This window comes from Ambystoma mexicanum, chromosome 6q (genome assembly GCF_040938575.1).
Source record: "Ambystoma mexicanum isolate Mex_15411 chromosome 6q, UKY_AmexF1_1, whole genome shotgun sequence".
NCBI lineage: Eukaryota > Metazoa > Chordata > Amphibia > Caudata > Ambystomatidae > Ambystoma > Ambystoma mexicanum.
The window spans coordinates 1080777996-1080796766 of NC_090937.1; the positions used below are offsets into that span (position 1 = coordinate 1080777996).

Here is an 18771-nt window from a genome sequence, read left to right on the forward strand (position 1 = left end):
CACAAACTAGGCCAAAGAGGAAATCTCTCAGAGATCTCCGAGTCATCCGCCTCGGACTTGTCACAAGTTCCACAGAGGAGTCCTTCTTCCTCATATTCTGAGATTTAAAAAGATTTGCAACTTCAGCCTCCTAATCTGAATCAAATCCAAAACGCTAAAATGGCAGGCTTGGCCATTACAGTGAATCCATACATTAAGTTGTATGAGTCGTAGAATGAGTCGATAAAAGATCATGCAATACTTCTGGGCAACATTCACACAAAATTAAGCCTTCTCTGAGGTAGTACAGAAAAGGATTAACAGAGAGGCGGAATTAACAGTTCAGTGGCAGAATCGACTCTCTGATCGAGCACAAGGCGAAGACGCAGATTAATCTATCTTGATGGCTTGGTCCTTGAAGCTTTAAAATGGACACGAGTTGGTGTTGAACGATCAGCCAAGAAAAGGATTGCAGTCACTTCCAACAAATGATACAAGAACCAGTGAGGGTGAGAAGAAATCCAGAGTGAAGGCAGATCAATGATATACATGAGCCTGGAATGGTTTCTTCTATGCAGGAGCCCAATGACTAAAGGATGTCGGGAGATCAGACGCGCCAGGTGCATGAGAAACTCTGCATACACAGAAAAGAGGTGGTTGTGACAACCCAATCCTCGGATCAAGATGACTCAGTTGAGGTTCTGCTTGATTTGACAAAAGATCTGGTCCCCCCATTGACACTAGGCATCGGGAATTATTTTCCAATTTTTGGCAAAGCAAGTACGGCAGATAAAGGGAGGAATCAGAATTAAACAAACAAAAACATGTCAGTGATGTTCAAACCCAAATCAAATGGTTCGAGAGCCTTCCTTCGAAACTTAACCACTCCACAACCTAACAAAAAGGCCCAAGTGCTGATCCAAAGAAAACAAGAGATGCCCTCGCTTACGTCCCAAATGATGATAAATGCTCTTCCTATGGCTCTCTGTTCTCATTTGCAGCAAGAAACTGAAGAAGGAGATTTACTACAATTATTACATCTATCTACTTACTCGCAGGGTCCAGAAGATACTGATCGAGAGGGTCAAGCTCCAATTCCTTCCTGAGTAGAGATTGATATTCCTCCAAGTTTGAAGTGATGATCACAAGACAAGTAGGGAGGGATCCTCTCCTTCTGGCGATTACCAGGATCCGTCAGAACCAACTGCTCATTTCAAACAATGGAGTTAGATAGACGTCTCCTGGAACTGAAAGTTCTCCCGGGTATGGAAAGTTACAAGAATACAGAAGGAATTGAGGAATGTTATGCTTCCGTTTTAAAGAAGGAAACAAATTTGCAGTCGGCAACAAGAATGGACCCGAATGGGAGAGTAGCTTCATTTTCTGGTATGGTCCCTAGGGAGGAGAGACGATTCCCGGACGACCTAGATAGACCCCATTATAAAATATTGGTGATGATCGAGAGGATAATCCCCTCTAAGGATAGCTTAATTATTAACCAGAGGAACGCACTGAAGCTATTGCATTGTACCCTCAGATTGCGTAGTATCAATTCAAAGGATATTAAAATAATCCAATTCGTGAATGAATCACGTATGGATTGGATGATCCTTCATTTGTCATCAGTATTGATCAAGAACTCTCTGATGGAGGCCGCATCTGACTTGTTGCCATTGTGGTTTGAAATCTTAGAAAACCCCCTCTCCTCTGAAAAAGAAAGACCCTCTTCTCAGGACACCAAGGCGGTTTATCTGCCCCATAGTTCTTTGAAACTACAAAGCCTGAGCGGTGGCCTCAAGCTTCAGCCTTTGTCCACCATCGGAAACTGAGAAGCGCCATCGCCAAAGGAATTTCAAAACCCAGACTTCAAGATAGTGACAGCCTGAGGGATGGTTCGGCAGTAGGCCAAAGTATGCCTCCTCCTTGACTCACATCAGAAATGGGCCTGGCTAGCAGGATCTCTAGCACATGCCCATATAAAATAACAGTCAAGTGATGCATATCATCGCCTCTTTAGTATTAGTTCCTGGAATACAAGAGGCTTTGCACATCTTTTCAATGAAGAAGCCTCAATACTAAAGCAACATAATATACTCTGCCTCCAAGAGACATGGCACAGTAGTAACCCCATATGTGATGGATATGTGGTCTATACCAATCATGCTATCAAATGGAAAATGGGAAGAGCTTCAGCTGGCCTTCTAAACCTGATTAAAATGGGGCAAGGGTTGAAAGTGCTTAAAGCAGTAAATCCAGATCCACACATACAAATGACGGTCTTAAAAAGAGAAATGGCAGGAACAACGCCTGCGATCACAATGGCGGTGATCAATGTATACTGGAACCCTGCTAGGATAAGGAATGACCAATTTGTGAATAAAGTGTTATCACTAATTGATGTGGTATACCTTGAAATAAAGGTCCTAAAGATCTTAATATGCAGTGATCTCAACATTAAATGCCTTAATAAAGAGGGAGTGCCCCTTTGGAAGGAGGCACTGGCCAAAAAAGCAAAAACATGGATTTCAGAACTACATGATTGCAATATACATATGATGAATGGCCAGATACATGGGGATATTTTGGCTAGCTCTACATTAATGAGAGGAGGCCAGAAGGAGGTACAGGACTACTTTTTTGTAACTGGGATTGTCGTCACACCAAACACTTCCTTGAAGGTAGCACCGTTGGATAATAGTGATCATCACCTCTTAACATTATCTTAGAATGATGAGAGCTCCTGGCCTGAGAATACAATGAAGGAAATGGTGGGGGTTAAATACACAGGGAATTGTCTGAAAATTCCTTCAAGAGCAGTTGCTAATATTGTGGATCGATATAGACGAGACGAAAACATTGGAAAACCTGGCATACCTGGCTTTGACTATGGTGGACTGTTAACAAGCTTCTGAACCAAATCAAACAAGGAGTCGAGAATTGGGCTAAAAATCCACACTCTTACGATAAAGAAGTGAGGGCCATGAAGAGAGCTTACAGAGCTGACCTAAGGAAACTAAAACATGTACAACCACCCGATAAACTAGCTCTCACAAAAAAAAGGCGACAACAATACAAGAATTGGACTATCTGGACTAGGGTTCTGAGACAACAGACAGATGCCGAAACGTTATTAAAAACACTAGCCAAAAGAAATACGAGGGACCTATGGACACTGCTCAACAACAACACTGTTTATGACCACGGTATTGATGGTAAAACAAGCAAAGTGGATGTCCGATTTTTCTCCTTTATTCGCTGACTCAGAGAAAGCAACAAAAGAAAAATTGCCTCAGACTCTAAGAAAATGGACAATCGGCTTTGACCGTGATGACCTTGTAAAGCTGATTAAAAAAATAAATGTCTCACGAGTGGCTGGCCCAGATGGGCTTGACAACAGTGTGCTCAAGCAAAATCCAGAAGATTGGGCGAATTTCTGTTATATTCTTTTCACTCACATCCTGTTGGCTGGGGAAATTCCATCCTCTTGGAAATCAGTCCTAATAGTCCCGATATTTAAGAAGGCCGATCAAAGCGATTCAAACAACTATCGACCGATTCCCCTTATGGACTCAGTGGGTAAAATCTTTGCATTGATCTTACTGAGGGATTTAAATCACTTGGCCTAAACAACTGGCCATATTGACGAAAGGCAAGCTGATTTTTGTCAAAGGAGTGGGCACCAATCTGAATCTTTTTCTCCCAAATGTACTTAAGCAAAGGGCCTGGGAGTCTAGAACAAATATATAATTGGCATTCATAGACCTTGAGAAGGACTTTCGTAGAGTTCCGAGAGAGCACCTCTGGGACAAATGAACATTTTAGGGGGATCTCTTGGATGCAATCAAAGCCCTGTACTCGAACACTTTAGTACAAGGGAGGCTATCTAGGGAAGGTATGCTTTTGGACAAAATTTCATCTTCATGAGACCTGAAACAGGGCTTCCCATTGACCCCCACTTTATTTAACCTCTTCTTATCAGATATTGGAGACTCTCAAAGGGGGACCAATGCTTTTCCACCAAAGATATACGCACAAGTGCTCCTCGCATGGATAATGTATGCAGCCAACTTGGTTTTAATTGACCAGACACTGATTGGTCTGCAACGTCGTCTGAACCTGCTAATGTTATTCCTAGAAGAAAATACCTTTAAGATGAATGTAAAAAAAAAACAAGATAATGACATTATCCTGTGGGCAGGAGAGTAAAAGACCTACATTTAGCTGGTGTGTGGGATCTGAAAAGCTAGATTGGATAGATTCAATTTCATATCTGGGAGCAGTTATTAACTCGAGTTCAATTGAGAAACAATGGATGGAGGCAATCAAATCCAAGTGTAAAAGCTTGACTTCACAGGCACAAATCTTCCATAAAAGTTATGGGAGATATTCAGTAACACCAACAATCACCTTCTACAAGCAGAAGGTGATCCCCATTCTCAGATATAGAGCAGAAGTAGCCACATCCCTCCTGGTGATTTTCTGGGAGGGGATGGAAGGTGCCTTGTGGAAAAAAGTACTCAGACTTCCTAACTGCCTCTAATCTCGTTTATCAGATATGAACTTGGACTGCATTCCATCGAGTTGATTATCCAATGAAAGATATTGGCACTATACCGGAAATCTACTGAGCTAGACAGACTTGGGGCATGGGAAATCTTAACGAATAGAGATCTAATTGGTAGAGACCACGCTCTTGATGGCTGGAAACAAGACTGCATGGAAGAACTGTGCAATCTAGATACAACCTGGGATACCTTGGTGAGAAATCCTGGGAAAGTAAAAAAAAAGATCATGAGAGTAGACTGGGTCCGGAACCAAGCCAAAAGAATAACACACAAAATGGCTCTTGTGCTGGAGCTGATAGCAGACCTCCTGATCAAGCCCCAGTGTACCTCTCGAAATTCTCTATTCCAAAGTAACGGGACCTATTCATGAGGCTAAGGCAAAATATTCTGCCTACGAAAGAGTTATTAGATAATAGGAGGCAATCAGATGCCCGATTTGTAGGTATTGCAAGATGCAGGGGAGAATTGAGTCATTAAAACATCTTATGATAGAATGTTTCACATTGACTCCACTGAGAATGAAACATCTATGTGACTCCAGGGCTCAATTCAAAACACTAACAATGGAAGAGTGGTGGAATATTTTTTTAATTGGGGAAAATTAGTCAATGATGTTTGCCGCATTGACATTTATTGAAATTGTTTTAAGGAAGTAAGGAAACTGTTTTTTTATGAATTAAAGAAACTGGAAGTTTTGTTTTATGAAAGGTTTGTAACAAACCAATCCAAAATAAAAAAATAAAAACAATTCTGTAAAAGAAAGCTGCTACCCAAGGGTTCAGCGATCTCCTCCCTCTCCTGATCCAGCACCTCCTCACCTGTCATGATAACATGATTTCCTTGAACTCATTGGCTGTCTTGTAGTACAGATGCTTCCCACAAACGCGACAGTCCTGGCATAGCATATCCTGATTTATCAAAGAGTGAATTTGGGATTAGGGTATCTGCGCTCTGCCTCTCAAGTAAGAAAGGTTAATAGTTGGCTATATAGTTAATTCAAAAAATCGCTTCAAATAGTTTCTTTCCAAAAGAAAGTGATTGACTATATTGTCAAACAACAGTGTGGTAGTCAGCTGACACGTGTTTTGACCTTGGTCATTTTCAAGGCCATTTGTTCTTATTGTAGTGAGAAATTATCATATATGGTTCTCACACGCCGTGAAGCATCGCATATATCTCAGTAAGAACGTGCATTCCGTAAAGACTGCGAACGATGCCAGAGGTACTTGGACCTCATTTCTTTACGCGGACACCGGTCATGGACTTTCATAATTAGTGTGACATTCTATGCCAGGGATACACACACTTGCGCTGTCCTTGAATGTAAATCTGGATTTAAGGCACATATGTGCTTTTCCTGAATGTTTGAGGTCTGGTTTCACCATTCCAAAATGGCCGGGCTGCATGCACCGGAGTGCCTGGGCTGTTGTCCTCTGCTGCTTTGCCTTGATTGGCTATGGTGAGGTATATCCTGGCCAATGGGAGATCCGGCAGGCATGGCCCTGCCACCAATGCCCACTCCTAAGGCCCCTGTCAGCTACCTGTCCGCTAAATGTACACTAAGGTATGGTTTGTGACGTGCCCCCACCCCCTGGTTGCCCGTATGCTTCGTGATGTGCCCCCCACACCCTTTGGTTGCCCGTATGGTGTGTGATGTGCCCCCCACCCACTTGGTCGCTCGTATGGTGCGTGATGTGCCCCCCTGGTCGCCTGTATGTGACATGATGTTGCCTCTGTGTATAATATGTCCCCCACTCCTTGAGTCGCTAGTATGTTGTGGTATGTGCTTCCTTCCCCATGGTCTCCCATGTGCTCTGTTAGGGCTGTATTGTGTCTCTCCCCTCCCCCTGGCTGCCCACATGCTGCTGCATTGCGGTTGCCACCCCCTAAACGAGGTTGGCCCTCATGCCCATGCCTCAGGTCTTGGCCTTACACAGGGTATACGCAGTCTCCCTCACCTGGGCTAGGCCGTGTTTCTTGCCACCTACACTGACTCTCTGCATGATTCTCCTCGGTCTCCCTTCAAGTCTGTGTCTGCCATTATGTTTACCAGATTTGTCCCATGCACTCGATATGTCTACATAGGGCCAGGAGGTTGATCTGTGCCACCTACACTGACTCTTGCATTATTTGTTGCTGCCAACCTTCAAGATGGGGCTGGCCATCATGTTTATGCCACCGGACTTGAATTAATGTACTATGTGTTGCTGCCACCCTACCACTGGTCAGGCTATATGTATGTATGTCCGCACAAGCACTTATGTAACCTAAGTAAGCCTTCTTGACAGCGCCACATGCCAGAGGGCCGTTGTGCGCTCTATAAATGCAAATAAATAAATAAAAATAAAAAATACACAGCCAACGTATATTTTCCACAATCTAACCATTGGGCTAACGCCTATACAGAACGCCCGAAAGCGCACCCCATAAGGTGACAAACCCACATACATATTTATGTGTTCACTATTTATATCCTGATTGATGCCTGCAGCCCAGAAGCACTGGAGTCTGGTTGTCAGTATGCTCATTAGTGGTTTGTGGCATGACACTTGGGTATGTGTGAAGGCGAGAGCCCAAGACCAGTCAGGTGAACGTCAGTACTGTGAGACTGGGTTAGCCACTGGCATGGAGTGTTTTTTTATAGATAAGGATGGAAGTCATACCATTGCTTATGGTTAATGTGGTATTTGTAGGTCGATCAATATTGTATACAAAGGTGGACTATATGAGTAGTGTAAGGTTGTATAAAATGAAGAAGTGAGTCAGTTAGTTGGAAGTAGAAGGAATTGGGATTAGTGTTGGGCTCCCGTTCTGAGTATTAATTTAGAATGAAGAGTCTGTTTTGAATCTTAACGGTCAGTTTCATCATAGACAGAGATGTGTACATTGCAATCATTTCACACATGCTCCGTTTCCTGATGCGCGTCCTTCCTGAGCAAGAACGAGGCCTTCCCTTACTGCGCTGGAATAAGCAAGTGCCGCTCAACCCGGGGCTGTTCATCCCATTACCGTTTAGGAATGGTGCTCCGAAGCAGTGGCGTCGCCAGGAATCAAATTTAGGAGGGGCACAGAGGGGGCCACAGACAAAAGTAGGGGGCACCTATAAAAGGGCAATGTGTGACGTCAGAAGCACCATTGTGCACACCAACTACCACACCCCTTTTGTGCACCTCACCACGCATCATTAGCGGTTTTGTGCACTACACTCTGATTGGAGGGGCTGCTTTTGGCTGCAGGGTGACTTAACAGCTCTTCATTGTTGTGCAGCAGCATTGATTGTGGCCCTGTGTGTGTGTCACAGAACTGCAGATCGTGCAGAGAAATATATTATATTATATATAGCCCAGCTGAGGTAGAGGGGCACAAGGGGGGCCCAGGATTTCAGAGGAGGGGCCTGGGACCTCCAGCCCCCTACCGACGCCACTGCTCCGAAGTGCACCTGCCATGACCTTAAAGTGTGCTTCCTATGCTCCCATTACTTGCGCACACACGGTACACGTCACGAGGGGGGCAGCAGTGTGCACAGGGTGCAGTCTAACTGCATCCCTTCCATGGATACCCTACTGCAGGGTGCCCGGGATCCATCTCCCTTCCCACTTACAATGTGCACTCAAGCTCAGTGCAGGTACACCATCGCCCCGTGGTGCAGGGGCTCCATTGCCCCGTGGTGCAGGTACACCCTCGCCCCGGGGTGAACGTGCACTGGGCTGGACTTAACCATGGCATGCGTTGCTAAAAGAAACAAAGCACAACAGCTCTGCAAGGCAAAACCACAAGATTAGCTGCAACACATGCGCCTTTGGGCAAGGGACCATGAAGCCCTTCCTTAATAAAAGTATGCGCATGTTGCAGGCACAACGGTCTGATGAGCCATGTGCGCATCTGTATAAAGAGACATGGGGCCTGATATACAAACAATGTTTTCATTGGGACCTTCGCATGTTAAAACATTTTTGTAAACCAGGCCCACGGACTTTGGAATGAGAGACTGTGGGCCTGGGTAATGTTCTGTCTGCATGAAATACAGAAGTACAGGTATTAGATCAGTAAGGAAATCTGTGCAAGGAGACTCTTGTTTGGATAAACCTAGCTTTTCGTTCATTTGTGGTCGATACAATGAGTAGCGCCTTGATGGGCAATAGCAGCAACTGTTATTATTCGTATGCAAAATCTTCGGTGCCACCTGAAGTAAACATTCTTCTTTGCCCCTCTAGGACCTGCTCTGTTTCCACGATCTGCTCACTCGGCTGTCCCAAATTGCTCCCCTAATCTGATGTCCAGGAAAACAAGGCCACAGGTAGGAGCTGTGCTTCAAAGTCTAGGCTCGGCCTGTGCTATTTAGCAGGCAGTCTGCAATGCATGTGCGATCGGTGTTGACTATGGTTGGCAATGTTGATATGCCATGGAAGGAAAGACCAATGCCCCGTACCACCCGCATACCTCAGCAATCCCTTTCCTGCCTCCCCGTGATTTGACTGCCTGTGCCAGGCTGTCCCGCCACGATGTCTGCCGCATATTCGAACAGTCGGCCCCCATAAACCTTTTATGTACTGGAAAATGCAGACACTGCTTTCTGTGATTTTAATCATGTTGCCATGATAGCTTTTCCTATCAGTCAATAAAACCGCGTTTTTCTTTTTTAAAGCTTGTCTCGTGCCTGTGAGAGGAATGTTTTATGGGGCTGTAGCTTTTTGTGTGCTTGTTGGGCACCTGTTTAAACGGATTATGTATCCTATTAAAGAAGCAGGGGCTGCGAGGATTGCCAATGCAGCGCTGCAGCAGTTCACTCAAATAATTCAATATTGGCATCAGTTGGAAAGCGGACTGCAGCACAGTGTCCGAATTCTCCCTGCCTGCTGGAAAGCGAGCCCCTTTACTTTAATTCTCTTTGTTCCAAGAAGATGATTTTATTGCAAAGCTACCGTTTTGGGGATTCGGAATGATTGTCCTCTACGGGAAATGCTTCTCTGTAAAGTTCCTCTGGTTTTGATGTTGTCTTTTAATTGTAACGGTTCTGCAACTTTCCCTGCAGCTCCATAACATGTGATGCTCAGGGCACATCCGGGTTTCTTGAAAAAGAATCACTGTGGAAACTACACAAGCTGTTCTCTGAGCTGTGCTCTGAGGCTTGTACAGTCATATGTAGTTAGATTTGTGCCAGCAGAAAACTTCTGAAAGACACCCACCCACCCCGCCTCCCCAGAATGTGATGCTGGAGCTATGTGTCTGTGCTGTCACTCAGCATCTTGCATCGATTCCCTGCCCGTGGGATAGGACCACGAATGAAGCCATTGATTATATAGAAGCACCATTGAATCTCCTGGGAACTGACAGTCGGGCCCTGGCCAGAGGAAGCGCATTAAAGGACATTAGCACGTGGATTTCATTATAGATCTCCTCTCAGCCAACCAGAGTGCTCATAGCACAGTCTATAATCTCTGGAATAGGCCTCATTATAACAGGGTGACTTGAGCAGAACCTTTGCTAGCAGCAAACAATCAATTGTCTTTGGCTGCGTCAAAATAGAGAGGACAATGTGCAGGTCAATTTCTCAAACTAACAATTGGCAATGAAACAATAAAAATGTGTTTGCCAATTCCATGTTCATTCAATTAACATTTCTAGTTACTTTTGAGTGCTCAATTTAACACCACAAAAAAAAACACTTTCCTTTTTTTGTCGCAAAACTCTGTATACTAATAGCCATTTAGAGCCCCGTGGGGGGGTTGTGATCACTTGGGATAAAAGTCTTCTCAAATTCATAGCCCTTAGCTTCAACTACGTCAGTAACCTGGGGGCGGGTCATTACTCTGTGATAATGACTGCTCAGTTTCTCTAAAAAGCTTAATTACATTTCAGTAATAAACACTTTTACTCAATAATAAGACATTAGCAAAAACATTTACTGCATGCCTTTTCATGAAGTAAACAGGCATGTTCAAAATTCAACTTAAAATCTGCAGATCTGTTTTCTCTTCAATTTTCTGTTTGGGTTATTGCGCCACCTATAAGCCGAAACTATTGCTTTAGAGTACAGATATGGCGAAATGGCATACGATGAGGACAAAAAAGCTTGTAAGTGTTGTTTGGTTATTTGCCTACCTAATGACTGCCCATGGCCATGCTAATCCCTATGGGCATTCCCACCCAGTTCCTGCTGCTCGCCGCCCAAAACACCTCCTCATGGGAACTCACTATATTCAAAACTTACCCTCAAACTTTGCACTTCATGTGTCTTTTTTTTAAAGCAGTCTTCTGAAAGTGAATGACTTAATGTGGCTGTGGCATTAACACACGATCCGGCAGGCCAGATCGGGTGTGAATGCCATTAGCATCCCGGGTTACCAAAGCAGCAACCCAGGGTGCTAAAAAAGATAGGTTTTTCATTCCTACAACGGGACGCGTGCAGCGTCCCGTTGTAGGAAGGAAAAACCTTTACAAACATGGCCACCATGGAAAAAGAAGGTGGGGCTGCGCATGGAGCTCCTCTTCTCTTTCCATGGCGGCTGTTCTGAGCTGAGAGAAAGGTGCGGTTGCAGCGGCGAGTGCAGCCGCAGCCGCAATAAGGTAAGTTTGAGGGTGGGGGGATTAAAGATATAAAAAAGAGGTTGGGAGGGGCAGGGAAGATGGTGGCGGCAGGAGCCGGCCTTCAGGTAGCTTGGAATGCAGGCTTAAACCAGTGGTTTAAGCCTGCATTTCTAGCCACCTGATTGGCTGGCTTCCCCCTGCCAGGTTCTAATTGGAGATGTAAACCCACTACTGGTGTAACAAACGTGTCTTAACCAGGTCTGCCTTCAGCCACTCACTTTCTATGCACTATGTGTGTCCTTCATTGAAGTCATGTTAAAAGCAAGCATTGGTAAAGCAAACAGTTTTGGCTTGCGTATAAGTATAAGGCATTTGCCATTTTCTTATTTTGAATATTTCTGAAAGTAGCACTGCCTCACAGAGTGACTCTTGATACTCAGAAATGGGTTTTAACATAACATCTGTATACTTAGTAATGTACTCAGTACAAAAATGCTTTAAAAAATAAATTTGGGGGGCGTGGCCGGACGCCGAGGAAGATGGCCGCTTAGTCCAGCCGCTCCGTCCCACCTTCATATATCTAAGGCATTAAGTGTGTTTGTTTTCGTATTTCTCTTACTCTCTCCCTGCTGGCATATCTCAGGCTAGTTCCACTGGAAAACGCTGAAGCTCTGAAGCTGTTCCGCTCTTTGGGAGCTCATTCTGCAGCTCAGCGCCATTCCACCGCAAGCTGATCTTCGCTGTGACTGCCCTTTGTGTTGAGACCTTCGGCGTCACACCTACCGTGACGTGCCGGCTTTGGCCTCTTCAGCTCCTCCTCCAGTCTAACGCCACCACATGCTACCTCCACATACTGCACAGCTGCAGACATTAAACTAACGTGAGAACTATATTTAACGCAGCGATCCATCAACTATTTTATGGTGGTTAATGTACTGCTGAGTGCACGTAACTTTAATTACTAGGTCCTTTTGGTGAGCCACTACACCTCACAATATATCAAAGCAAGGAAGAGGTACTGCCCCTTTTATTGATAATTTCTTACGTGTCCTCTGACTTTGACCGCATTAATGATTTAAGGAGGTTACTCATAGCTAATTTCAGTTAATTTACGTTCTTTAATTGCTACATTTCAATAACTTTGATCTGTCACTTAATGCTGTGTACAAATGCCCGTATTACATTATATTTGAGTGGATGAGCTGTGGAACTTAGGATTTAAATTGCTGCTCCTCCCTCAACCCTATTTGCAGTTACTGAATCAGGTTGAATGTTTGTGTTTTCCAACTGATTTCAACGCAGACCTACGTGAAAGTTAATTCAGTCACTGTAGCACTGTTGCTTAGCGCTGCACTTCAACCTATTAAGTTGAGGTTTTGTATTGTCCTGCTGCATCTACTTTGAGTTCCTTTTTATACATATATGTCTACTCCAAATGAACTTTATTGCCAGGATGTAGACAACCAGGATAAAAAGGAAAAAATCATTAAAAATAAGAGGGTACAGGACAACAACAGCGGACCACCAAGTGACCTATCACAATAAAAACATCAATCCATGCAATCCTAAGAGCTGACTTCGATTCTGGGTGCCAGAGTTGCCACCACCCTACCCAACATCGGCCTTTAGTGTTCTTATTTATACGTTTTGTTTGGCCACCTACCTTAAGTAACTGAGTCAGCGTATCTACTCTGAATATTACCCAGCCGCTAACTGCGGTAAAAATGGCTACCAGCAAAAACAATCAAAAAAATATGCCAGCTTCAAAAAACTCTAATATTTCTTGAACCAATCTAACAAGACCTAAAAGTTACTCACCACCTCCGCTTAGCCTATGTTATCCTGCTATCAAAGCCATTTTACTAGTAATTAGAGAACTTAAACCTTTCATTGAGACTACGAATCAAAAACGACAACAATTGGATGGTAGGTGGTTGGGCTTCGAAAATAGAATGGAAGAGGTGGAGAAAAGAGTTGGTCTTGTGGAAGATGTGTCCCCTAGAGTGGCACAGCTTGAGAAATCCATTAAAGACCTTCAGAAACACAATGAAGACTTAGAAAATAGAAGTAGACGTAATCATTTTTGAATTTCAGGTCTGCCAGAAGGCTGTGAAGGATCAGATCCCATCACATTTTTTCAAACATTTCTACCAGCTATTCTTCATCTACCCTTGGATACCGCATTCAACATACAGCAAGCTCATCGTATTGGTCAACCAAAAATCTCTGATTCCTCTCGTCCTTCCCCCAGAACCCTTATTTTCTACCTACTTGAACACTCCCATCTTCAGCCCATACTATCTACATCCAAAGAACAGAAATCCCTTATCTGGCATGGTAGCAAGTTATTCATCTCACAGCATGTGGCTAGAAGTACAGCTCAATGCAGAAAGGTATTCTTATCCTTTCGTCCGGCTCTGAAGCAGCTCAACATCTCATATAGGTTATATCATCCATGCTCCTTAAAAGTCACACACGAAGGTCGTTCTGCCACGTTTGATGATCCGGCTGACTTAAAGGCTTTTATACGTTCCATCAAGACTGAAGTCATGCATAGGTCTTCTCCTGCAAAGGCCTCTACCTCCTCTGTAACATGAGTGTTTTATTTTTATTTTTTTCTCTCACTTGTTGGTTGTACTTCACTTAATGCTGTTATTATCTTCTTATGATAACTTTGGTGGGCCGGGCGCTGTAGTAGCGTCCCTCTCCAACTGTGGGTCATCTTTTTCCTTTTGATGACTCAGCAGGCATCACCCACTCCTGCATTTTTCTTCCTCTTCTTCCCATGTCCCAGTCTGATCTTTTTTTTTTTATCCTGCTATTCACATATGCTGACGTTCCTGTTTTTTCTGATCCTGAGGATTACTCCTCATTCTTTGTTTCTATATATGCAATCCTTGATCAGACACCCTCTCCCCTTTCCTGATCCCTTATGTGTTTTCCTTATGTCTCTTCTCCTGGGTACATGGGGTTATACTTGTACCATCACTGCTTTGAATCCAGGCATCCACTGTGGTTCCATACTATGTCTTTACTATTATTTAAGCGTCTAAATGATTTTTAAGTGTGCTACGTGGAATATTAAGGGTTGCAACTATCCCATTAAAAGACATAAGATAATACCTCATCTTAATAAACTCAAACCATCTGTAGACTGCATACAGGAAACACATTTATCTAGCAATAAGGCCATGAAGCTCAAATCCCTTTGGGTCAAAGAAGTCATCACTAGTCCTGCAGTAGCCAAGGAAAATGGAGTTGCCATATTACTTAGTAAAAAACGACCTTTTAAAATTTTGGACCAGGGTGCTGACACCAATGGGCGATGGGTATGGGTCAAGCTCCTGATTGATTCTGTACATGTTTATATTCTGAACATTTATGGTCCAACTCTACCTGATCCTAATTTTGGGATCTTTATTCCCAGCTAAGATTAGCTGAGCAACATTATTGTCACAACTCCAATACAGCTAATTATATACCCCAGACAAATCTATCCCTCATGAAAGTATCGTTTCGATTCTCAATAAAGTTAACACATCTTCATATCCTCAAACTGACCTTTTCCATTTAGATAATGATATCACACTTCCTGAGATCACCCAAGCCATTAAGGGATTCGGTAGGTGAAAAGCCCCCGGACCAGATGGCCTCTCCACCAAGTTTTATGACAGTCTAGCCCATTCCCTTATACCTAAACTCAAATCTCTATTTTCCTATTTTATCTCTCAAAAATCCTCATCCGGCTCATTCTCTGAAGGCCTCCTTATATTATTCCCTAAACCAGATAAAGAGTCCTTGCTTCCCAGTAACTATCGGCCGATATCTCTCTTCAATGTCGAGAGCAAGATCTTTGCTAAAATTCTGACAAAAAGATTTGAATCATCTCTCCCTGCTCTGATTAAATCAGACCAAGTCGGCTCTGTGAAAGGACGCAACATCTCCTCCAATGGAAGATTATTACTGGATGCCATTTGCTCAGCTTCTAAGGCAAAAAGGATAAACAGGGCTATGCAGCCATTGCACTAGATGCAGAAAAAGCCTTTGACCGTGTCAACTGGGACTTTGTTTCAATCCCTGTGGTGGCATGGTTGTGGCGAAAAGTTATTTCTCTTGTCAAACTTCTCTACTCTTCTCTTAAATCTTCAATTAGTTTTAATGGCCAATCTTCCCCCTTCTTTGCCCTATATAGAGGTACTCGACAGGATTGTCCTCTCTCCATAATTCTGTACATTCTCTCACTGAAGCCCTTACTAGAACTAATCAGATCTGACAAAAATATACCTGGAATTTCGGGGGGAGTTTCACATATTAAAATTGCACAATATGCCGATGACATCCTTATTCTTATAAAAAATCCTAAACTTCACCACCCAAATTTACTTGACACACACTATCAATTCAGCCAAGTATCGGGATACAAACTTAAGAAAGATAAGTCTGAAATTTTGCCTCTTAACCCCTATTGCCTCAAATACGATATTGATATCGTTGGTTTCAAATGGTCTGATGATTCAAATATCTCGGTATTCGTTTTGCCTCTATGATCCAGGATACTATTAAACTCAATACGCAGATTTTGTTGGATAAACTCAAAGACTTAACTTCTAGATGGTCTCCCCTTTATCTCTCATGGTGGGGACAGCTTGATACAATCAAAAATATGCTCTCCCCTATTGTTTTATATTACTTGCAGCTCCTTTCGGTTCCACTGCCTGTTTCCTTTTTTAAATCTATCTATTCTATCCTACTTAACTTTCTCTGTGGTAATGGTAAAAGTAAAAGAATAGGTGTTGCCAAGGTGAAGGCGCCCTATGACATGGGCGGGGTAAGGTTCATGATTTTAAATTATATCACTCTGCCTTTCTCCTTAAACAATCCCGCTGCTGGTTTGCATGTCCAGAAGTGTCAGATATTCCCTCATGGTGTATTTTAGAGAAATATCTAGTTCATCCCTTTGAAATTGCTGACCTCATCGACCTATTTAATCATTCCTCCATAGCTATTTCTGATCCCATTAAAGCATCAATTTCTGCCCTGGAAATATTTCTCTTTCCTCATACTAAAACTCCTAATAAGAGCCTCTCCCCTTTGCTATGGCACAATAACAATATTTGATTAATAAAAAGAGCCTTGAATCGGAGATCCTGGTTAAAAAAAGGCATCAGATTCATTCAAGAAATTGTTAATGGTCCTTCTATTCTTTCCTCTCAACAATTAAAACACTTATTCTCCATTTCCAACGCAGACTTTAATTATTTTAACAATGCTTGTCTAGATGCACTTCATCACTTCACCAATTATATCCTTTTACCTGATGCCTATAGATTGCTGCAGTTTACCATGGTCTCTGATGTCAGGCCTCTAAATTGTACAGTATTATCTCCTCAACATCTGTGTTGTGCCTGGTGCATTTATTGTGGGAACATTATTTTGGTTGTACTCTTGATGACTGCACCTGGTCCCTTCTCTTCGCTCGTTGATGGCATTTGGAAAGTAGCAAGCACCATCGGTGTGAATTCCAGGCCGCACCCGAAGCCGTCCAGGACAAACCTCAGATATTTCCACTCCAGAATGTCAAATGCCCATCTGGCATCCAGTGCGGCCACTGAAAACTCTTGTTGTGTGCCCGTTCCCATGTCAGTGATATCTATTGCCCGCCTCACATTGTCCTGTGTGTGCCTCCCCCGTGATGAAACCTGCCTGGTTGTCGTGTATGATACTCAGGAGGACTTTCATCAATCTGGCGACCAGGATTTTAGCATAGATCTTCGCATTCGTGTTTAGCAGTGCAATGGGACGATAGTTTGTGCATTCAAGAGGGTCCGTCCCCAGTATCAGGGTCAATATAGTCGTGGATCTCCCCATGTCAGCCGTGACCAAACCCCTTCCCTAATTGTGTTGAAGAGGTGTGTCAGCAGGGCCAGCAGCTGTGTACACAAGGTTTTGTAGTAACCATTTCCCAGGCTGTCAGGACCCAGGGCCTTGTTTGCCGGCAATGTCGTGATCGCATCATTTACCTCCTGCGCTGTGATCGGGCCCCCGAGTACCTGCCTATCCTGTTCTGTGATCTGAGGTGGGGGGGGTGGGCTGCATATTGGAGCTCTGCTGTTCTGGGTCAAGGTTTTCGCTGTGTAGGATGTAGGAGTTCCTCATGGAATTGCACCATTATTTAGAATTTCTTTTTCTCTGCTGTGTGCGGGATCCCTTGTTTGTCCTTTAATTGTGCTATATAGTTGCACGTTTTTATTTTCTTCAGTTTCGCGGCCAGGAACTTGTTTGCTTTCGCCCATGAATGTAATAGGATTGTTTCGTATTCAACAGTATTTGGGCTACCTGATCCGCTGTGTAGTTTTCGATCCGTGCTCTAATCTTTCTAAGCTCTCTCAATGATTTCCTTGATTGTCGGGTTATGTGTAGGTTCTCGGCCTCCTTTACCTCCTTTACTAACATTTGTGTTATAAGGGCTCTTTCTTTGTAGTATGCCGCTGCTTGTGAAATAAACTCTCCCCGGACTACCGCCTTCCCTGCATCCCAGACCACCCCCCAGTTTGTTTCCCCGTTATCCTTCTCTCCGAAATAGTTATTTATAGTGCTCTCTATAAGTGCCCTGATCGTGGTGTCCCTCAGAATCAGCTAGTTTAATCTCCAAGCAGGCTTTTGCCTACCCACCACTCCCCACAACTCGATGCCAACGCATCGCCGCTCTCTGCCCCAACTTTCAGTGCTATGCGGATGACACCCAGCTCATTTTCAGGCTGTGCTCAGCCTCCTCCTCTCCTTCCTTCGTCTCTGACTGTCTGTCTGCTATCCAGGAGTGGTGTTCCGCCAATGACCTCTGCCTTAATGCTAGTAAGACTGAGATTCTCCTCATCGGCACACCTGCTCACTCCTTCCCTGTAGCTCTCTGGCCGGCCTCTCTTGGCCCTCTTCCTGCTCCCACCTGCAAGGCTAAAAACTTTGGGGTCATCTTCGACTTCACACTCTCCTTCTCTCCTCACATCTCTGACGTCTGTAAGAAGTCACACTACCAGCTGCACCTCCTCGGAGGTATTCTTCCTTTCCTCTCCTTCCCCCAGAAACTCACTGTCTCCAGAGGTCTGGTTCCCTCTAGGCTGGACTATTGTACCAGCCTCTTTCTAAATCTACCTGATTCTACTCTCCGCCTTCTGCAACTTATCCAGAACAGGACTGCGAGACTTGTCCTTGGCCTCAAGCCCAGGGATCGTATCTCTCCAGGACTGAAATCTCTGCACTGGCCCACAGTGGCTGCGAGGATTAAGTTCAAAACCCTCTGCATCGTTCACAAGGCCTTCTGGGGTCTGGGGCTTCAATACCTCCAACTCTCTCTTCCTAAATATCTTCCTTCTCGAGCTCTTCTCTCATCCGCCTCCAACTCCCTCAGGGTCAGTCGCTTCTCCAAGCAATGAGTTGGTGGTAGATCTCTTTCTTCAGCTGGTGCCTCCCTCTGGAACAGCTTCCCTGCCTCCCTTAAACTTGAGGAGAACCATCTCCAGTTCCGGAAGCACCTCAAGAACTTTCTCTTTGCTTCTGCTTTTTCTCCTCCTCTTCTCTGCTGACCCCTGCTGTAAACGGAACTGCACTGGCCTGGACACGAAACCTGATGCCCGCACTTACCCATGCACTTGCCACTTGCTGGCCGTTACTTATTGTTATCATCTTTTTCCATGTACTGCAC

General features: G+C 44.1%; 1 protein-coding gene across 1 annotated transcript in view; it reads left to right on the forward strand.

Annotated features, from left to right (window-relative positions):
• The window catches only part of LOC138516471 (cyclic nucleotide-binding domain-containing protein 2-like), a 1453423-nt gene that overhangs the window by 981858 nt on the left and 452794 nt on the right, over positions 1-18771 (forward strand). Inside the window, exon 12 of the mRNA XM_069631627.1 lies at positions 8759-8841. Coding sequence (XP_069487728.1) covers positions 8759-8841 — 83 coding nt within the window. The remainder of the gene's footprint in view (positions 1-8758; positions 8842-18771) is intronic.